Source organism: Hyperolius riggenbachi, chromosome 5 (genome assembly GCF_040937935.1).
Source record: "Hyperolius riggenbachi isolate aHypRig1 chromosome 5, aHypRig1.pri, whole genome shotgun sequence".
NCBI lineage: Eukaryota > Metazoa > Chordata > Amphibia > Anura > Hyperoliidae > Hyperolius > Hyperolius riggenbachi.
Genome location: NC_090650.1, coordinates 450,242,706 through 450,265,588, shown reverse-complemented (window position 1 = coordinate 450,265,588; position 22,883 = coordinate 450,242,706). Strand labels below are relative to the sequence as shown.

The following is a 22,883-nucleotide window of genomic DNA, read 5'->3' as shown; positions in this document are numbered from 1 at the left end:
ATGTCACATTCAGACAGGTCCTCTTGCATAGCTAGCTGTATCAGATATGTCACAGTTAGACAGGTCCTCTTGCATAGCTGGCTGTATCAGATATGTCACAGTTAGATAGGTCCTCTTGCATAGCTGGCTGTATCAGATAAGTCACATTCAGACAGGTCATCTTGCATAGCTGGCTGTATCAGATATGTCACATTCAGACAGGTCCTCTTGCATAGCTGGCTGTATCAGATATGTCACAGTCAAACAGGTCCTCTTGCATAACGAGCTGTATCAGATATGTCACAGTTAGACAGGTCCTCTTGCATAGCTAGTAGTATCAGATATGTCACAGTTAGACAGGTCCTCTTGCATAGCTGGCTGTATCAGATATGTCACATTCAGAGAGGTCCTCTTGCATAGCTGGCTGTATCAGATATGTCACAGACAGGTCCTCTTGCATAGCTGGCTGTATCAGATATGTCACATTCAGACAGGTCCTCTTGCATAGCTGGCTGTATCAGATATGTCACAGACAGGTCCTCTTGCATAGCTGGCTGTATCAGATATGTCACATTCAGACAGGTCCTCTTGCATATCTGGCTGTATCAGATATGTCACAGTTAGACAGGTCCTCTTGCATAGCTGGCTGTATCAGATATGTCACATTCAGACAGGTCCTCTTGCATAGCCGGCTCTATCAGATATGTCACAGTTAGACAGGTCCTCTTGCATAGCTGGCTGTATCAGATATGTCACAGTTAGACAGGTCCTCTTGCATAGCTGGCTGTATCAGATATGTCACATTCAGACAGGTCCTCTTGCATAGCCGGCTGTATCAGATATGTCACATTCAGACAGGTCCTCTTGCATAGTTGGCTGTATCAGATATGTCACAGTCAGACAGGTCCTCTTGCATAGCTGGTTGTATCAGATATGTCACATTCAGACAGGTCCTCTTGCATAGCTGGCTGTATCAGATATGTCACATTCAGACAGGTCCTCTTGCATAGCCGGCTGTATCAGATGTGTCACATTCAGACAGGTCCTCTTGCATAGCTGGCTGTATCAGATATGTCACATTCAGACAGGTCCTCTTGCATAGCTGGTTGTATCAGATATGTCACATTCAGACAGGTCCTCTTGCATAGGTAGCTGTATCAGATATGTCACAGTTAGACAGGTCCTCTTGCATAGCTGGCTGTATCAGATATGTCAAATTCAGACAGGTCCTCTTGCATAGCTGGCTGTATCAGATATGTCACAGTCAGACAGGTCCTCTTGCATAGCTGGTTGTATCAGATATGTCACATTCAGACAGGTCCTCTTGCATAGCTAGCTGTATCAGATATGTCAAAGTTAGACAGGTCCTCTTGCATAGCTGGCTGTATCAGATATGTCACAGTCAGACAGGTCCTCTTGCATAGCTGGTTGTATCAGATATGTCACATTCAGACAGGTCCTCTTGCATAGCTAGCTGTATCAGATATGTCACAGTTAGAAAGGTCCTCTTGCATAGCTCGCTGTATCAGATATGTCACATTCGGACAGGTCCTCTTGCATAGCCGGCTGTATCAGATATATCACATTCAGACAGGTCCTCTTGCATAGCTGGCTGTATCAGATATGTCACAGTCAAACAGGTCCTCTTGCATAACGAGCTGTATCAGATATGTCACAGTTAGACAGGTCCTCTTGCATAGCTAGTAGTATCAGATATGTCACATTCAGACAGGTCCTCTTGCATAGCCGGCTGTATCCGATATGACACATTCACACAGGTCCTCTTGCATAGCTGGCTGTATCAGATATGTCACATTTGGACAGGTCCTCTTGCATAGCTGGCTGTATCAGATATGTCACATTCAGACAGGTCCTCTTTCATAGCCGGCTGTATCAGATATGTCACATTTAAACAGGTCCTCTTGCATAGCCGGCTGTATCCGATATGACACATTCACACAGGTCCTCTTGCATAGCTGGCTGTATCAGATATGTCACAGTTAGACAGGTCCTCTTGCATAGCTGGCTGTATCAGATATGTCACATTCAGACAGGTCCTCTTGCATAGCTGCCTGTATCAGATATGTCACAGTTAGACAGGTCCTCTTGCATAGCCGGCTGTATCAGATATGTCACAGTTAGACCGGTCCTCTTGCATAGCTGGCTGTATCGGATATGTTACATTCAGACAGGTCCTCTTGCATAGCCGGCTGTACTCCCGGAGAGATGTACTTGCTCAGTGAAGGTTCAGCAGTTGTGTCTTCAGTAGGTGTGAAAGCCACAGCCTGATGTTTCTGAGAAGTCACGGAAGCTGGGTGAAGCCACGCTGAGCACCATACGTGGCTGGGAGCTTCTCGTGTCGCAGTGTCTGGGATGTCGTGATGTTTCTGACAAGTCACGGAAGCTGGGTGAAGCCGCGCTGAGCACCATACGTGGCTGGGAGCTTCTCGTGTCGCAGTGTCTGGGATGTCGTGATGTTTCTGAGAAGTCACGGAAGCTGGGTGAAGCCACGCTGAGCACCATACGTGGCTGGGAGCTTCTCGTGTCGCAGTGTCTGGGATGTCGTGATGTCTCTGAGAAGTCACGGAAGCTGAGTGAAGCCACGCTAAGCACCATACGTGGCTGGGAGCTTCTCGTGTCGCAGTGTCTGGGATGTCGTGATGTTTCTGACAAGTCACGGAAGCTGGGTGAAGCCGCGCTGAGCACCATACGTGGCTGGGAGCTTCTCGTGTCGCAGTGTCTGGGATGTCGTGATGTTTCTGAGAAGTCACGGAAGCTGGGTGAAGCCACGCTGAGCACCATACGTGGCTGGGAGCTTCTCGTGTCGCAGTGTCTGGGATGTCGTGATGTCTCTGAGAAGTCACTGAAGCTGGGTGAAGCCACGCTAAGCACCATACGTGGCTGGGAGCTTCTCGTGTCGCAGTGTCTGGGATGTCGTGATGTCTCTGAGAAGTCACGGAAGCTGGGTGAAGCCACGCTAAGCACCATACGTGGCTGGGAGCTTCTCGTGTCGCAGTGTCTGGGATGTCGTGTTGTTTCTGACAAGTCACGGAAGCTGGGTGAAGCCACGCTGAGCACCATACGTGGCTGGGAGCTTCTCGTGTCGCAGTGTCTGGGATGTCGTGATGTTTCTGAGAAGTCACGGAAGCTGGGAGAAGCCACTCTGAGCACCATACGTGGCTGGGAGCTTCTCATGTCGCAGTGTCTGGGATGTCCTGATGTTTCTGAGAAGTCACGGAAGCTGGGTGAAGCCACGCTGAGCACCATACGTGGCTGGGAGCTTCTCGTGTCGCAGTGTCTGGGATGTCCTGATGTTTCTGAGAAGTCACGGAAGCTGGGTGAAGCCACGCTGAGCACCATACGTGGCTGGGAGCTTCTCGTGTCGCAGTGTCTGGGATGTCCTGATGTTTCTGAGAAGTCACGGAAGCTGGGTGAAGCCACTCTGAGCACCATACGTGGCTGGGAGCTTCTCGTGTCGCAGTGTCTGGGATGTCGTGATGTTTCTGAGAAGTAACTGAAGCTGGGTGAAGCCACGCTGAGCACCATACGTGGCTGGGAGCTTCTCGTGTCGCAGTGTCTGGGATGTCGTGATGTTTCTGAGAAGTCACGGAAGCTGGGTGAAGCCACGCTGAGCACCATACGTGGCTGGGAGCTTCTCGTGTCGCAGTGTCTGGGATGTCGTGATGTTTCTGAGAAGTAACTGAAGCTGGGTGAAGCCACGCTGAGCACCATACGTGGCTGGGAGCTTCTCGTGTCGCAGTGTCTGGGATGTCGTGATGTTTCTGAGAAGTAACTGAAGCTGGGTGAAGCCACGCTGCGCACCATACGTGGCTGGGAGCTTCTCGTGTCGCAGTGTCTGGGATGTCGTGATGTTTCTGAGAAGTCACGGAAGCTGGGTGAAGCCACGCTGAGCACCATACGTGGCTGGGAGCTTCTCGTGTCGCAGTGTCTGGGATGTCGTGATGTTTCTGAGAAGTCACTGAAGCTGGGTGAAGCCGCGCTGAGCACCATACGTGGCTGGGAGCTTCTCTTGTCGCAGTGTCTGGGATGTCGTGATGTTTCTGACAAGTCACGGAAGCTGGGTGAAGCCACGCTGAGCACCATACGTGGCTGGGAGCTTCTCGTGTCGCAGTGTCTGGGATGTCGTGATGTTTCTGAGAAGTCACGGAAGCTGGGTGAAGCCACGCTGAGCACCATACGTGGCTGGGAGCTTCTCGTGTCGCAGTGTCTGGGATGTCGTGATGTTTCTGAGAAGTCACGGAAGCTGGGTGAAGCCACGCTGAGCACCATACGTGGCTGGGAGCTTCTCGTGTCGCAGTGTCTGGGATGTCGTGATGTTTCTGAGAAGTCACTGAAGCTGGGTGAAGCCGCGCTGAGCACCATACATGGCTGGGAGCTTCTCGTGTCGCAGTGTCTGGGATGTCGTGATGTCTCTGAGAAGTCACGGAAGCTGGGTGAAGCCACGCTGAGCACCATACGTGGCTGGGAGCTTCTCGTGTCGCAGTGTCTGGGATGTCGTGATGTCTCTGAGAAGTCACGGAAGCTGGGTGAAGCCACGCTAAGCACCATACGTGGCTGGGAGCTTCTCGTGTCGCAGTGTCTGGGATGTCGTGATGTTTCTGACAAGTCACGGAAGCTGGGTGAAGCCACGCTGAGCCCCATACGTGGCTGGGAGCTTCTCGTGTCGCAGTGTCTGGGATGTCGTGATGTTTCTGAGAAGTCACGGAAGCTGGGTGAAGCCACGCTGAGCACCATACGTGGCTGGGAGCTTCTCGTGTCGCAGTGTCTGGGATGTCGTGATGTCTCTGAGAAGTCACTGAAGCTGGGTGAAGCCACGCTAAGCACCATACGTGGCTGGGAGCTTCTCGTGTCGCAGTGTCTGGGATGTCGTGATGTCTCTGAGAAGTCACGGAAGCTGGGTGAAGCCACGCTAAGCACCATACGTGGCTGGGAGCTTCTCGTGTCGCAGTGTCTGGGATGTCGTGTTGTTTCTGACAAGTCACGGAAGCTGGGTGAAGCCACGCTGAGCACCATACGTGGCTGGGAGCTTCTCGTGTCGCAGTGTCTGGGATGTCGTGATGTTTCTGAGAAGTCACGGAAGCTGGGAGAAGCCACTCTGAGCACCATACGTGGCTGGGAGCTTCTCATGTCGCAGTGTCTGGGATGTCCTGATGTTTCTGAGAAGTCACGGAAGCTGGGTGAAGCCACGCTGAGCACCATACGTGGCTGGGAGCTTCTCGTGTCGCAGTGTCTGGGATGTCGTGATGTTTCTGAGAAGTCACGGAAGCTGGGTGAAGCCACGCTGAGCACCATACGTGGCTGGGAGCTTCTCGTGTCGCAGTGTCTGGGATGTCCTGATGTTTCTGAGAAGTCACGGAAGCTGGGTGAAGCCACTCTGAGCACCATACGTGGCTGGGAGCTTCTCGTGTCGCAGTGTCTGGGATGTCGTGATGTTTCTGAGAAGTAACTGAAGCTGGGTGAAGCCACGCTGAGCACCATACGTGGCTGGGAGCTTCTCGTGTCGCAGTGTCTGGGATGTCGTGATGTTTCTGAGAAGTCACGGAAGCTGGGTGAAGCCACGCTGAGCACCATACGTGGCTGGGAGCTTCTCGTGTCGCAGTGTCTGGGATGTCGTGATGTTTCTGAGAAGTAACTGAAGCTGGGTGAAGCCACGCTGAGCACCATACGTGGCTGGGAGCTTCTCGTGTCGCAGTGTCTGGGATGTCGTGATGTTTCTGAGAAGTAACTGAAGCTGGGTGAAGCCACGCTGCGCACCATACGTGGCTGGGAGCTTCTCGTGTCGCAGTGTCTGGGATGTCGTGATGTTTCTGAGAAGTCACGGAAGCTGGGTGAAGCCACGCTGAGCACCATACGTGGCTGGGAGCTTCTCGTGTCGCAGTGTCTGGGATGTCGTGATGTTTCTGAGAAGTCACTGAAGCTGGGTGAAGCCGCGCTGAGCACCATACGTGGCTGGGAGCTTCTCGTGTCGCAGTGTCTGGGATGTCGTGATGTTTCTGAGAAGTCACGGAAGCTGGGTGAAGCCACGCTGAGCACCATACGTGGCTGGGAGCTTCTCGTGTCGCAGTGTCTGGGATGTCGTGATGTTTCTGAGAAGTCACGGAAGCTGGGTGAAGCCACGCTGAGCACCATACGTGGCTGGGAGCTTCTCGTGTCGCAGTGTCTGGGATGTCCTGATGTTTCTGAGAAATCACGGAAGCTGGGTGAAGCCACGCTGAGCACCATACGTGGCTGGGAGCTTCTCGTGTCGCAGTGTCTGGGATGTCGTGATGTTTCTGAGAAGTCACTGAAGCTGGGTGAAGCCGCGCTGAGCACCATACATGGCTGGGAGCTTCTCGTGTCGCAGTGTCTGGGATGTCGTGATGTCTCTGAGAAGTCACGGAAGCTGGGTGAAGCCACGCTGAGCACCATACGTGGCTGGGAGCTTCTCGTGTCGCAGTGTCTGGGATGTCGTGATGTCTCTGAGAAGTCACGGAAGCTGGGTGAAGCCACGCTAAGCACCATACGTGGCTGGGAGCTTCTCGTGTCGCAGTGTCTGGGATGTCGTGATGTTTCTGACAAGTCACGGAAGCTGGGTGAAGCCACGCTGAGCCCCATACGTGGCTGGGAGCTTCTCGTGTCGCAGTGTCTGGGATGTCGTGATGTTTCTGAGAAGTCACGGAAGCTGGGTGAAGCCACGCTGAGCACCATACGTGGCTGGGAGCTTCTCGTGTCGCAGTGTCTGGGATGTCCTGATGTTTCTGAGAAATCACGGAAGCTGGGTGAAGCCACGCTGAGCACCATACGTGGCTGGGAGCTTCTCGTGTCGCAGTGTCTGGGATGTCGTAATGTTTCTGAGAAGTCACTGAAGCTGGGTGAAGCCGCGCTGAGCACCATACGTGGCTGGGAGCTTCTCATGTCGCAGTGTCTGGGATGTCGTGATGTTTCTGACAAGTCACGGAAGCTGGGTGAAGCCACGCTGAGCACCATACGTGGCTGGGAGCTTCTCATGTCGCAGTGTCTGGGATGTCGTGATGTTTCTGACAAGTCACGGAAGCTGGGTGAAGCCACGCTGAGCCCCATACGTGGCTGGGAGCTTCTCGTGTCGCAGTGTCTGGGATGTCCTGATGTTTCTGAGAAGTCACGGAAGCTGGGTGAAGCCACACTGAGCACCATACGTGGCTGGGAGCTTCTCGTGTCGCAGTGTCTGGGATGTCGTGATGTCTCTGAGAAGTCACGGAAGCTGGGTGAAGCCACGCTAAGCACCATACGTGGCTGGGAGCTTCTCGTGTCGCAGTGTTTGGGATGTCGTGATGTTTCTGACAAGTCACGGAAGCTGGGTGAACCCACGCTGAGCCCCATACGTGGCTGGGAGCTTCTCGTGTCGCAGTGTCTGGGATGTCGTGATGTTTCTGAGAAGTCACGGAAGCTGGGTGAAGCCACGCTGAGCACCATACGTGGCTGGGAGCTTCTCGTGTCGCAGTGTCTGGGATGTCCTGATGTTTCTGAGAAATCACGGAAGCTGGGTGAAGCCGCGCTGAGCACCATACGTGGCTGGGAGCTTCTCGTGTCGCAGTGTCTGGGAAGTCGTGATGTTTCTGAGAAGTCACTGAAGCTGGGTGAAGCCACGCTAAGCACCATACGTGGCTGGGAGCTTCTCGTGTCGCAGTGTCTGGGATGTCCTGATGTTTCTGAGAAGTCACTGAAGCTGGGTGAAGCCACGCTGAGCACCATACGTGGCTGGGAGCTTCTCGTGTCGCAGTGTCTGGGATGTCGTGATGTTTCTGAGAAGTCACTGAAGCTGGGTGAAGCCACGCTGAGCACCATACGTGGCTGGGAGCTTCTCGTGTCGCAGTGTCTGGGATGTCCTGATGTTTCTGAGAAGTCACGGAAGCTGGATGAAGCCACACTGAGCCCCATATGTGGCTGGGAGCTTCTCGTGTCGCAGTGTCTGGGATGTCCTGATGTTTCTGAGAAGTCACGGAAGCTGGGTGAAGCCACGCTGAGCACCATACGTGGCTGGGAGCTTCTCGTGTCGCAGTGTCTGGGATGTCGTGATGTTTCTGAGAAGTCACTGAAGCTGGGTGAAGCCACGCTAAGCACCATACGTGGCTGGGAGCTTCTCTTGTCGCAGTGTCTGGGATGTCGTGATGTTTCTGACAAGTCACGGAAGCTGGGTGAAGCCACGCTGAGCCCCATACGTGGCCGGGAGCTTCTCGTGTCGCAGTGTCTGGGATGTCGTGATGTTTCTGAGAAGTCACGGAAGCTGGGTGAAGCCACGCTGAGCACCATACGTGGCTGGGAGCTTCTCGTGTCGCAGTATCTGGGATGTCCTGATGTTTCTGAGAAATCACGGAAGCTGGGTGAAGCCACGCTGAGCACCATACGTGGCTGGGAGCTTCTCGTGTCGCAGTGTCTGGGATGTCGTGATGTTTCTGAGAAGTCACTGAAGCTGGGTGAAGCCACGCTAAGCACCATACGTGGCTGGGAGCTTCTCGTGTCGCAGTGTCTGGGATGTCGTGATGTCTCTGAGAAGTCACGGAAGCTGGGTGAAGCCACGCTGAGCACCATACGTGGCTGGGAGCTTCTCGTGTCGCAGTGTCTGGGATGTCGTGATGTCTCTGAGAAGTCACGGAAGCTGGGTGAAGCCACGCTAAGCACCATACGTGGCTGGGAGCTTCTCGTGTCACAGTGTCTGGGATGTCGTGATGTCTCTGAGAAGTCACTGAAGCTGGGTGAAGCCACGCTAAGCACCATACGTGGCTGGGAGCTTCTCGTGTCGCAGTGTCTGGGAAGTCGTGATGTCTCTGAGAAGTCACGGAAGCTGGGTGAAGCCACGCTGAGCACCATACGTGGCTGGGAGCTTCTCGTGTCGCAGTGTCTGGGATGTCGTGATGTTTCTGAGAAGTCACTGAAGCTGGGTGAAGCCACGCTGAGCACCATACGTGGCTGGGAGCTTCTCGTGTCGCAGTGTCTGGGATGTCGTGATGTTTCTGAGAAGTCACGGAAGCTGGGTGAAGCCACGCTGAGCACCATACGTGGCTGGGAGCTTCTCGTGTCGCAGTGTCTGGGATGTCGTGATGTTTCTGAGAAGTCACTGAAGCTGGGTGAAGCCACGCTGAGCACCATACGTGGCTGGGAGCTTCTCGTGTCGCAGTGTCTGGGATGTCGTGATGTTTCTGAGAAGTCACTGAAGCTGGGTGAAGCCACGCTGAGCCCCATACGTGGCTGGGAGCTTCTCGTGTCGCAGTGTCTGGGATGTCGTGATGTTTCTGAGAAATCACGGAAGCTGGGTGAAGCCGCGCTGAGCACCATACGTGGTGCTTCTCGTGTCGCAGTGTCTGGGATGTCGTGACGCTCATAGACCCTCACCACGTGTACTCGCATGTTAATATGCAGCTTCATGTTCTATATACAATTCATATTGTGTCTCGTGGGATATTTACAGGATCCTTAATTATAACTGTGGGCAGTGAGGGAAATAAGTATTTGATCCTCTGCTGATTTTGCTTGTTTGCCCTCTGACCAAGAAATCACCAGTCTAAAGTTGTAATGGACGTTATATTGTAGCTGTAACAGACAGAATAACAGGAAAGGAAGCATCAAAATGCAGCTTGACATGCATTGTAACGTGTGAAATAAGTACAGCAGCAAGAACAAGTATGTGAACCCTTTGGAATTATATAGATTTCTGCACACATTGGTCATAAAATGTGATCTGATCTTTCAGCTAAAGGTGGCCACACACGATACAACAAAATGATCCGATTTTACGACAATTCGATAAAAACGATCGGATCTCCCGAAAAAATCGAAAGCTTTTTATTTCATTCGACTGAAAAATCCGATCGGATTTCCCGTTTTTATCGATTTTTATCTATCCGGAATGCCAGATATTTTTCTTCAATTTCTCTAAAGATTGTATGGTGTGTGTTAATTGTCAATTTATTAATATACACACCCATGCAATTTTCTCAGTTTCCAATCATTTTTATCATAATTGGGGAAATATTGAACATAGGTGTGTGGTACATTGGTCATATTTTTGAAATGTTACAATCAGTCAGAAAAATTGATTGCAATTCTTAAATTGAACAGATATTTAAAAAATTGTATGGTGTGTGGCCACCTTAAGTCACAACAACAGACAATCGCAGTCTGCTTAAACTAATACCACATAAATACCCTAGTTAAATGTTTCCATGTTTTTATTGAACACTCCATGTAAACATTCACAGTGCAGGTGGAAAAAGTATGTGAACCCCTAGACTAATGACATCTCCAAGAGCTAATTGGAGTGAGGTGTTTAGGCGCGTACACACGCAGTATTTTTACAAACGACGTGTCCGTCAGACCCTCCCGCTGGACGGTCGTTCTGCTGACAGTAGCACGTGAGCACAGGCTGTCGGCAGACTGATAAGACTGTTTTTGACGGATCCGCTGTCTTATCAGTCATCAATGAGATGAGATTGGAGGTGTTGGTTTCAGCTGCCCTGCCCTATAAAAAAACACATATACCAGTTTTGGGTTTGCTTTTACCCAAGAAGCCTGATGTGAATGATGCCTCGCTCAAATGAGCTCTCAGAAGGCCTACGATTAAGAATTGTTGACTTGCATAAAGCTGGAAAGGGTTTTATAAGTATCTCCAAAAGCCTTCCAGTTCATCATTCTACAGCAGGGGTCCCCAAACGTTTTGGTTCGAGGGCTGGGTCACCATACATCAGACTGCTGGGGGGCCGGAGTATACATAAGATGATGTAGAAGTCTTTGCGGGACAGACAGTGAAGCATACCCAGGTGACAACCTGCAGTCCAATTGGACAGCAATGTCACCTGATGCGGAATTTGATTGGAAACCAGCGAACTACTGCTTTCTGGCTTCATTCTATATGTGGAAAACCATTATTTAAAGATGTAGCTGACCGCATCTGTAATACATTTTGTGTATAAAAAAGCTTCAGGGGGCCACAGCAGATCTCTGAAGCAGAAAAGAGGCGGAGGAGGAAATAGGGTCTCTGTTTATACTGTGGGGAGAAGGGTCATCTGGTTCTGAACTGCATTAAGAAGCCGGAAAACTTCTCCGCCTAGGTGTAGTTGGAGGTACTACCCTAGGCGGACCAGTTTTATCTCACACCGATAATAAATTACTGTTACCTTGTTCCATTTTTTGGGAAAACAAAGTAGTGGATACTCAGGCATTTGTTGATTCCAGCGCTGCAGCCAATTTCATTAACCTTGATTTTTATTTAAAGTGGAATATACCAGTTCTCTCCATGGAGAGACATCTTTATGTAACAGCTATTGACGACTCTCCCTTACAAAATTAGCAACCCCTCTCAGACACCGTTACTTAGGTTTGGGGTGGGTGTATTACATAAAGAGGAAATTCAGTTTTATGTGTTGAAAATGTCCTCTTCCACTGTAATTCTGGGGTTGCCCTGGTTGCGTAAGCATTCGCCACAAATAGACTGGATCATAGGTCAACTGGTGTCCTGGTCTCCTGCGAGCAAGAATCATTGTTTAGCGAAAGTTATTCTATGTGCTGCTGAGGTTCAAGTTGAGAGTGTTCCCCCCTAGTATGTTACATATTCTGATGTATTCTGCCCACGCTCAGCAGATAAGTTACCCCCTCATAGGGATTGTGATTGTCCCATTGATCTACGACCCGGTACCATGCCTCCCCGAGGTCATTTGTATACCCTCTCAGGTCCAGAACAACTTGCTATGAAAAATTATATAAAAGAGAATCTGGGGAAAGGTTTCATTCGTCCCTCCAAATCACCAGCAGGGGCAGGATTCTTTTTTGTTTAAAAAAAAAAGACGGTGGACTTCGTCCCTGTATTGACTACAGAGCATTGAACAAAATTACTATTCAGAATCGCTACCCCTTACCTTTGATTAATGATTTGTTTTCTCAAGCTTCTGGTGCACGTATTTTTTCTAAACTGGACCTGAGGGGGGCATATCATTTGATACGTATCAGGTGGGGGGGAAGAATGGAAAACGGCCTTTAATACACCTGATGGGCATTACGAATATCTGGTGTTTCACATTCGGGCTGTGTAAGGGCTCGTTTCCACTATTGCGGTGCGGAATCGCCTGGATTCCACCGCTGATGAAATCGCATGCGGATGTGATTCCGCATACGTTTTTTCCCGCGAATTCGCATAGGTGAGGGTATATGCGATTTTAACCATGTCACTGCCTGTGTGAATTTACATTGGTACCTATGCGAATTCGCATGCGAATTCACGGCAAAAAACGCATGGGAAAAACGCATGCGATTTCCCTATTAAATACATTGTGTGCGATTCGCCTGCATTCCACACGCAGGCGAATTCTGAGGGCTCTGCCATGCAGAAAAATCCTGTACAGAAAAACGCACAGCAAAACTGACAAGTGGAAACAGGCCCATCCACTTGTATTGGCTGTGCGAATCTGCATGCAGGAAACGCATGCAGATTCGCGATAGTGGAAACGGGCCCTCATGCTCCTGCCGTGTTCCAGGAGTTGGTAAATGAGATTTTCAGGGAGGTACTAGGTCGTTTTGTTGTCGTCTATTTGGATGACATCCTGATTTTCTCCAAAAAACCTCCAAGAACACAGGGAACATGTTAAGTTTGTTTTGAACAAATTGAGACAAAATTGTTTGTACGCAAAAATTGAAAAGTGTGTATTTGAAGTACCATTCCTGGGTTATATCATCTCCATTAATGGTTTACCCATGGATCCTCAGAAGGTTTCGGCGGTCTTGGAGTGGCCTCAACCATTGGGCTTAAAGGTACTCCAAAGATTCCTTGGTTTTGCTAACTCCTATAGGAAATTTATAAAAGGATTCTCCTCGGTGGTCGCTCCACTCACCACTTTGACCAAGAAAGGGGCCGATACTTACAATTGGTCTGAGGAAGCTTGTGAGGCTTTTTCGCAATTGAAAAAAATGTTTTTTTCCCCGCTCCTATCCTTAGACATGTGGATGTGACACAACCTTTTATCATTGAGGTGGACGCCTCTGAGGTGGAAGTGGGGGCTGTTCTGTCTCAGCATTCAGGGCTTCAGGGACGGTTGCATCCATGTGCCTTCTTTTCTCGTAAGTTTATTCCAGCAGAGAAAAATTACGATATTGGAAACAAAGAATTGTTGGCGATTAAGATGGCTTTTGAAGAGTGGCTTCATTGGTTGGAGGGGCAGAGCATGTGATCGCGGTGTATACCGATCATAAGAATTTGGAGTACATTGAGGGAGCTAAGAGACTTAATCCCAGACAAGCCCGCTGGGCTCTCTTCTTCTCCAGATTCAGGTTCATTATAACATACAAACCTGGTAATAAGAATATTAAGGCAGATGCTTTGTCCCGATGCTTCGAACCTGAGACAGTTCAGCTCCTGTCCCCAGTTGGTATTTTGCCAGATCATGTGGTGGTGGCAGCTACAGACCCCGTAGAGGATCTGGCAGCCACTCTGAGACCATTTCATCAGGATACTCCTGAGGGTAAACCTGATGATCTCTTATTTGTCCCTCTGCATCTGCGCCTTCACGTCATGCAGATGTTTCACAGTCACAAAAACATGGGTCACCCGGGTATAGCCAGAACCCAAGCGTTGTTATCCCGGTGTGTTTGGTGGCCTTCATTAAAAAACGATTGTAGAGAGTTTGTCACTGCCTGTACAGTTTGTGCCCGAAGCAAACCTTCAAGGCAAGCTCCTGCAGGGACATTACAGTCATTGCCAGTGCCCATGGAACCATGGACTCATATCTCAATGGATTTTGTGGGGGAACTCCCGGTTTCTGAAGGGAAGATGGTCATATGGGTTGTAGTGGACCGGTTTAGTAAAATGGTTCATTTTGTGCCCTTGAAGAAGCTCCCTTCTGCCCAAGAACTGGCAGATCTCTTTGTGGTCCACATTTTTCGCTTGCATGGGATCCCGGAAAATGTGGTATCCGACAGAGGCGTGCAATTTGTTTCAAAGTTTTGGCGAGCTTTCTGTCAGCACGTGGGGTTGACCTTGTCCTTTTCTTCGGGTTATCACCCACAAACGAATGGGCAAACAGAAAGGATGAACCAATCGCTTGAGCAGTTCTTACGATGCTATGTTGCTGATGCCCAGCATGAGTGGGTAAAATTCCTTCCGTTTGCAGAATTTGCACATAACAATCTCAAAAATGTTTCTTCAGGATTCTCACCTTTCCAGGTGGTTACTGGGAGATCACCTAAATTCTCTCCTTTGCCAGTGGTCACTTCTCCGTTTCCTGTATTGGAGGATTGGCAGGAGTCATTGAAAAGAATTTGGGCACTGGTGAAAACCAATTTAGAGAGAGCCATTGAGGGTCAAAAAAGGCAGGCTGATAAGAAGCGTTCTCCGGAGTGGGATTTTGCACCTGGAGATATGGTGTGGGTCTCCACTCGGCATATAGCCTTGAGACAGCATTCGGCAAATTTGGGACCCAAATATATTGTGCCATATCCCATTGCTGAAAAGATCAATGATGTGGCGTTCAGGGTAACCCTTCCAGCTACTATGAGGGGTGTAAAATCTTTTCATGTTTCTTTGCTTAAGCCAGCTGTTTATATTGACTCCTCCCCCCGTGATAATTGATGGTGAACCAGAATATGAAATTGAGAAAATCCTACATTCCCGCAGAGTGTGAAATTCTATACAGTATTTAGTGTACTGGAAAGGGTATGGTCCTGAGGAGAGATCATGGGTGCCAGCGCAGCATCTTCATGCTCAGGAGTTAAAACTGCAATTTCATCTATCACATCCTGAAAGACCATCTGGGGCATGTACGGAGTCCACGCCTCAAGGGGGGGGGGGGTAATGTCAGGATGGAGAGCGTTATCCCGCATCTGATGTCATCACGGCCGCCGTCCCAGCCTCACAGGGTCCACCCGCGATCTCCAACAGGACGGGGCTCTCGACTGTTCACAGGGCAAGGGCAGCACGCGAGCGCACACAGCGCCAGCATCTTTATAATCTTAGGAGACGGGTCAGCTGACTCCAGCTCCACTGTGTTCCTTGCTGATTGTTTGAGTTGCCTTTCCCTATATTAGGCTGGAGTTGGCATTTGCTTGCTGTCTGTTGTTGCAAATACTTCGGTGTTAGCGCTTAGACCCTAGTCAGATCCGTGTGTGCTTTGAACCGGCAGGACCCCGGGGATTTCACACTAGTTTGGGAAAATATATTATTACTGTTTTGATTATACTGTGTTTGATCTTTGCCTGTTTCTCTGACTACTCTTTGCCTTACGATTCTGTACCTCTGCCTATCTGATCCGTTGCCGACCTCTGCCTGAATACTCACCTTGCTATTGCCTCCTGATTCTGTACCTTTGCCAATCTGATCTGCTGCCGACCTCTGCCTGTGTATTGACTCTGATTCTGCCTCACGATTCTGTACCTTGTCTATCTGTTCTGTTGCCGACCTTGCCTGTCCGACCTTGATCCCACCAGTGGGTCCTCACCACTGGGGGGTAGCACCTATCTAGTGCCATTGTACTTTTTTTGTGTAAAGTGTGCACCAATCACCTGTGTTACACATCTAATAAAGTATACTGACGTCAGTAAGTTTGAGCTGAACACTGCTAATCATAACACTCACAATTAATAAATCAGCAATACAGCAGTTCCGGTTCTCTCTGTGCTTTCTATCTGAATGAAAAATGTGTAAATGAAAGCTGTTTATCCACCAAAGAAATCTGATTGGCTGTTTGTGGCTCCACCCCTTTAGTGAATTTGAACCCCAGTCACCCAATGACGGTAGCAAGTTTGAAGCCTCTGTCATTAACAGTGTTAGAATGGCAGCAGTTTAAATATTCCCCTTGAAAATCAATAGGTGAATTTTGATTGGCTGTTGTAGGCTCCACCCGCTTTCCTGAATATTAATCTCATTTACCCAGTGACCAAGTGTGCCAAGTTTGAAGCCTCTGCCATTAACAGTGTAAGAATGGCTGCAGTTTACATTTTCCCATTTTAAATGAATGGCTGATTTGATTGGCTGTTTTATGCTCCGCCCACTTTTCCTGGATTTGTAACCTCGGTCACCAAGTGACCAACTGTGCCAAGTGTGGGGACTCTGGCTTGTTTACTGTGAGAATGGCAGCCTTTTACATTTTTTTCATTGACCTGAATGGGTGAAATTTGATTGGCTGTTTGTAGCTCCGCCCAGGTGTGCAGCGGGGACACGAGACCCCCAGAACATATCATCCCAGGTAGTAAGGGATCTGTGTACCAAGTTTCGTTCAAATCGGTCAAGGCGTTTTCGCGTGATCGCGGCACATACACACACACACACACACACACACACACACATACGCACATCCGATTTTATATATATATATATATATATATATATATATATATATATATATATATATATATATATAATATAGATAGATATATATTAGGGATGGAACGAATCCACAATTTCTTCGAATCCAAATCTAAAAAGGTTCTCGAATATCACAAACCTTTAGAATCACAAATCTAACGAATCCTGCATATAAGAATTGTGCGATCCGTTGTATAATTGCCCACAGTATAGGTACCTTCAATATAGGTAGCTTTCAGTATAGGTAATAGGGTATATGGGCCTTCAGTATAGGTAGCAGGGTATAGGGTCCTTCAGTATAGGTAGCAAGGTATAAGAGCCTTAAGTATAGGTAGTAAGGTACATGTGCCTACAGTATAGGTAGCACGGTATAGGGGCCTACAGTATAGGTAGCACGGTATAGGGGCCTTCAGTATAGGTAGCACGGTATATGTGCTTTCAGTATAGGTAGTAGGGTATAGGGGCCTTCAGTATAGGTAGCAAGGTATAGGGGCCTTCAGTATAGGTAGCAAGGTATATGTGCCTTCAGTATAGGTAGCAGGGTATAGGGGCCTTCAGTACAGGTAGGTAAATAGGTGTAGAGACCTTCAGTATAGGTAGCAAGGTACATGTGCCTTCAGTACAGGTAGGGTAGGTAAAGGGGCCTTCAGTATAGGTAGCAGGGTATAGGGCCTTCAGTATAGGTAGATAGGTAGGTATAGGGGCCTTCACGTAGGTAGGTATAGAGGCCTTCGGATAGGTAGGTAGGTATAGGGGCCTTCACGTAGGTAGGTAGGTATAGGGGCCTTCACATAGGTAGGTGTAACAAACTCACCTGTCAGCACTGAGTTCCGCGGCATCCGTCATGGCGTGTCTGCTGGTACTCGTTTGTGCGCGCAGCCTTCTGTTTCACCGCCCTCTGGCGTCCCTGCAGCTGAGCTCCGTCATCCACGCGTGCGCAATGCGACTGAACGGTCGTGCGCGAGACAAGGTGGCCTTTCCAGGCTTAGGAGGCGGGTGAACAGGTGTCAGCAGTGATGTCATCGGCCACACCTCTCCTGGAGGCTGCACGCTGGAATCATCTTCACAGTATATAAGGCCAGGAGCTTCAGTTGCTCATTTGCCTTGATACTAATCAGTTCGCTGGTTCTTGGCCCTAGCTAGCTTCCTTGAGCTACATCATATATTGTGGTACACACCATATATATGTACTCCAGTTAGTCAGTCGTTGTTGGTTTTGATTATTGATAGCTGTAATTGTAATTCCTTCGTAATATCCTCCTGATATTATTGAAGTATTCTCATTGTATGATTATCTGTGTACCGATTTCCTGCCTGCCTCATGACCTTGCTCTAGTCTCATCCTTCTGTATGAAAGCCATCTGATTTATGTTACTGACTCTGACTCTGTTACTGTGTTATCTTGGCAAGACGACTGACATCTGATACCCGTTACTGACCCTGCTGTTACCGACTACGAATTACGTCTTACGATTTTGTACCTTGACATTATATTTGTGCACAAGTACTGACTGGTCTAGACCTTACTCTTAATTGTATTATCTGCATCTGTTATCTTGTCACGCCCCAGCGTGATAGTAGGTAGGTATAGGGGCTTTCACGTAAGTGGGTAGAGATAGGTAGGTATGTATAGGGGCCTACACGTAGGTAGCCCTGTGCTCCCCCAACCCCCCGCGACCTCCTCCACTCACCCCCACCCCCCCCTCCCTGCATAAATAAGTTCCTGTTCACCTTCTCCATGGAGCGCAGAGCGGGCAGACCTCTTCTTTACTTCCCTGTTCCCCCTAGCGTCGGGTTTCGTGGATTTGGAAAGCGGTAAATGGCGTCGGGATTTGAATCCACGAATCACGAATATTTCCAAATATTCAAGGGATTCGTCTTCCCATCCCTAATATATATAGATATCTTTATCATCTGGTCTGCAAATGAGGAGGATCTCGTCCAGTTTCACAGGAACTTCAATGCCTTCTGTCGAACAATCAAACTGAAACTGAGCTACTCTCACAGGGAGATTAACTTTCTTGACACCACCATATACCTCAGAGGGAACAGCCTACAAACATCTATGAGCCGCAAACCGACAGACCATCCCACATACCTCAGGTATGACAGTTTCCACCCCAAACATAAAGATTTCCATAATGTACAGCGAGGCAATAAGATGCTATCGGATCTGTTCTGACAGGGATGACGGAGACAAACACCTCACCTGAAGAAGAATTTCATTAAACAGGGATACAATCCTCTAATGGCCAATGAGACCCAAATTAAGAAAGCTAACAACATCCCTAGGACTCAGCTCCTGGAGTACAAGCAGGACCAGGAAGAGAGCCGTGTCCCACTGGTGGTACAAAATATACTGATCTCCCTGTACCCACGCACTGTCGTTTACCTGGACACAGTTTAAGCGATTTTCTTGTCACTGTATTAAGGGGTGGCTTCAAATCGGAAAAAGTGAGACTAACAAGAAACAACATGTATACATCGGTTCAAAACTGTAGAAGAAGGTTTAAGCAAGGACTCTAACTTCTTGTGCTGGTATTTTTTGTTGCATATGCTGGTACGATGGTGTTTACTGTCACTATTCATTTTATTTTATTTCATGTGCTGGGAAGATGGTTTTAAATGCCGCAGTTCTGTTTAGCTTACAACTAATGCTAGGTACACACGATGCGTTTTTTCCGGTCGATTCCGTTTGATCGATTTTCAATTCGTTTTTCCGCTCAATTTGCCGCTGGATTCTCTTATCTTTTCTTATCAATTTCCATTCACTTTTATGAGCAATCAAGTGGTAAAACAATTGTAGTATCGGACATGACGGAAATTATCTATCGAACACAAAAACCTGTACCTAGCATTGTAGCGCATGGAATCAGCCCAGTCACGTTTGAACTCTGAATTTACGATGCCTCCCCATCACCAGACTCTGCTTTATGTTGTGTTTTGAGATACTGTTGATCTAATCTCTTTAGCCAGGATGCCTGGGAAAGCCTCCTGAAGTGACAAGACATCTTATTACATTTATTTATGTCTGCTAAAGAATGTTTCTCCTCTGTATGTCTGTTAAGCTGTTTTGTACATTTTGTCGGTATATGCAGGAACCAAGTCTGATGAAGGCTTATTATTAGTCGAAAGCTTACTGTTTATTCATCTCTAAGTTAGCCGATAAATGGCATCATCCTGATTCAAAACTTCATGTTTTTACTGATGGCTAATATGGTACAATACTCTACTGCTTCTACAATAAAAACATGGAAACATTGAATTATTGGTGTGGTATTAGTGTAAGCAGACTGCGATTGTCTCTTGTTGTGACTTAGATGAAGATCAGATCACATTTTATGACTAATTTGTGCAGAAATCTACATACTTGTTCTTGCCACTGTATGTGAGATATTGGACCTATTAGTAGATCAGGAAATTGTTTTCCTTTTTAAACCTTGAGACATTAGAATTATATCCCATTTGGCTGGATATTGTGGTAGGTAAGGGCTCTGCCTCTGACACAGGAGGTCAGGGTATGAATCTCGGCTGTTTCTGCTCAGTAAGTCAGCAGCTATTCAGTGAGGAGACCTTGGGCAAGACTCCCTAACACTGCTACCGTGTTCCCTGAAAAAAATATATACATTTTAGCTCCAAAAGATGTGCTAGAGCTTATTTTCAGAGGATGTCTTATTTTGGGGGGAAACACTGGTAGTTTTCCAATACAAAATGTATATACTGCTTGCCATGCTGAAACACAAGCAGCATGCACAGAGCTTGTGGTTTGCAGATATCGGCTCTCACAAGAAACGGATTCTGCTGATCATGTGGGGAAGAGTCTATTTCTTGCAGGCAGAGAACTCTGTCAGGCTCCCCAGAGCTATGATAGGATAAGCTGTGTGTCCTGGGAAGAGGTGAAGTGCTGCTGATGCTGATCAGGACAGATCAGGAGGGCTGGCTCCAACACAAACACACATTGCCTTATACATATACAGGACTGTAGAACTCGCATTATACTGCTGCTCTCCTGTCTCCAGGCTTTGTATTGAGCGTGACTTGCTGGTGTCATGTGGGCTGCTGCTAGGGCTTACATTCAGGAAATGTCTTATATTTGTCTTATATTTCAAGCATGCTAGGAATTCCTGCTAAAGCTTCTCAGGGGATGTCTTACTTTAGGGGAAACACGGTACTGCCTATAGAGCACATCCTAGTAGCTGCAGCTCTGGCCTAACACTACTACTGCCTATAGTGTGCCCTCTAGTGGCTGCAGCTCTGGCGCTTTAAGTCCGCCAGGAGAAAAGCACAATATAAATGTTATGTGTCTTAAGTGGTTCTATAAATACAACCAAGTAAAACAGTTTATTGCAACTATGAAAAGACAATAAAAATATCACAAAAATGTTGACACACCTTTAAAAAAAAAATCAATCCCAGCAATTAGTTTTTTGGTTTTTTTTTACGTACTTCCAAGTTTTAAAGAGCAAAACACCTAAAACCATAGGTAGAGAAATCTGGATAGGTTTAGGGTTAGCTCTAACTGTCCAATCTCCACTTCTGAGTGAATGTTGACATCCTGTGTCTTTTTCCTTCCTTCTAGGCTCAGGAGGAGGAGAGGCAGCAGAACTTTCTGTATCTCCTACAGTTAGACAATGAGGTTCTTGTCCCCAATCAGGAAGCTATAGAATGCCGCATTTGTTATACAGAGGTCCCAGCTGGAGCCGGAGTTCTGCTGAGAGAGTGTCTCCATAGCTTCTGCAGGTAAGTGTGCCTCAGTGTATTGCCCCCTCTATCAGTGTATCTGCATCTGAGCCCAGACCTTATTCTCTTCCTACTTCTCTGACCGATCCTTCCAGACCTGTAATGGGTCCCATTCCCTCTCCACCCACCTTACTGTTGGATACCCCCAGGACTCTGTCCTAGCTTCTCTACTCTTCTCTCTCTACCCCTCCTCCCTCGGCAAACTCATTTCCTCAATTGGCCTCAGCTACCAGCTCTATGCTGATGACACCCAACTCTACCACCACACCCCTGATCTCTCCGCTCGCACTTTGGATAAAATCTCCTCTTGTCTGTCTGCCATTTCCCCTTGTCTGGCAGATTCTTAAAACTCAATCTGGAAAAGACTAAATGCATGATCTTCCTACCCCGTTCGAAAAGCCCTCACCCTGAAATCTGTATAATTATTAACAACATCCTTCACCCCCACATCTAGAATGTCTCAAGATCCTGCTGTTCCATCTCCACAACATTGTCAAAATTCATCCCTATCTAACCCTGACACTACCCAACTTCTAGTCCATACTTGGCTCTTCTCCCGTCCAGGCTACTGCAATGGCATTTTGTCTGGACTTCCTGAGACCAGACTCCGACCCTGCAATCCGTTATGAACGCAGAAGCCAGGCTCATTTACTCCTCCTGCCTCTCCTCTTCTGCTACCCCTCTGTCCCTCTCAGAATTACATTTATACTGCTCTGCCTGGCATACACATTCATCCACAATACCTCTCCTCCATACATTTCCCATCTCATCCAGAGATACTCCCCAACCTGCTCTCTCCACTCCTCCAACACTCTACAGATGTCCATCCACCATACCTCTGCTCCATACAGCTCTGATCTTGTCCAACCTGCTCTCTCCGTTCCTCCAACACTCTACGGATGTCCATCCACCATACCTCTGCTCCATACAGCTCTGATCTTGTCCAACCTGCTCTCTCTGCTCCTCCAACACTCTACAGATGTCCATCCACCATACCATTCCTCCATACAGCTCTGATCTTGTCCAACCTGCTCTCTCTGCTCCTCCAACACTCTTCAGATGTCCATCCACCATATCTCTCCTCCACACATCTCTGATCTTCTCCAACCTGCTCTCTCTGCTCCTCCAACACTCTACAGATGTCCATCCACCATACCTCCCCTTTATACATCTCTGATCTTGTCCAACCTGCTCTCTCTGCTCCTCCAACACTCTACAGATGTCCATCCACCAAACCTCTCCTCCATACAGCTCTGATCTTGTCCAACCTGCTCTCTCTGCTCCTGCAACACTCTACAGATGTCCATCCACCATACCTCCCCTTCATGCATCTCTGATCTTGTCCGACCTGCTCTCTCTGCTCCTTCAACACTCTACAGATGTCCATCCACCATACCTCCCCTTCATACATCTCTGATCTTGTCCAACCTGCTCTCTCCGTTCCTCCAACACTCTACAGATGTCCATCCACCATACCTCCCCTTCATACATCTCTGATCTTTTCCAACCTGCTCTCTCTGCTCCTTCAAAACTCTACAGATGTCCATCCACCATACCTCCCCTTCATAAATCTCTGATCTTGTCCAACCTGCTCTCTCTGCTCATCCAACACTCTACCGATGTCCATCCACCATAACTCTCCTTCATACATCTCTGATCTTGTCCAACCTGCTCTCTCCGTTCCTCCAACACTCTACAGATGTCCATCCACCATACCTCCCCTTCATACATCTCTGATCTTGTCCAACCTGCTCTCTCCGTTCCTCCAACACTCTACAGATGTCCATCCACCATACCTCCCCTTCATACATATCTGATCTTCTCCAACCTGCTCTCTCTGCTC

At 48.3% G+C, this 22,883-nt stretch overlaps 1 protein-coding gene across 1 annotated transcript in view; it reads left to right on the top strand.

Annotated features, from left to right (window-relative positions):
* LOC137519289 (ranBP-type and C3HC4-type zinc finger-containing protein 1-like) overlaps positions 1-22,883 on the top strand; it is a 238,698-nt gene that overhangs the window by 128,684 nt on the left and 87,131 nt on the right. Inside the window, exon 9 of the mRNA XM_068238232.1 lies at positions 20,880-21,040. Within this exon, the coding sequence (XP_068094333.1) occupies positions 20,880-21,040 (161 nt within the window). The remainder of the gene's footprint in view (positions 1-20,879; positions 21,041-22,883) is intronic.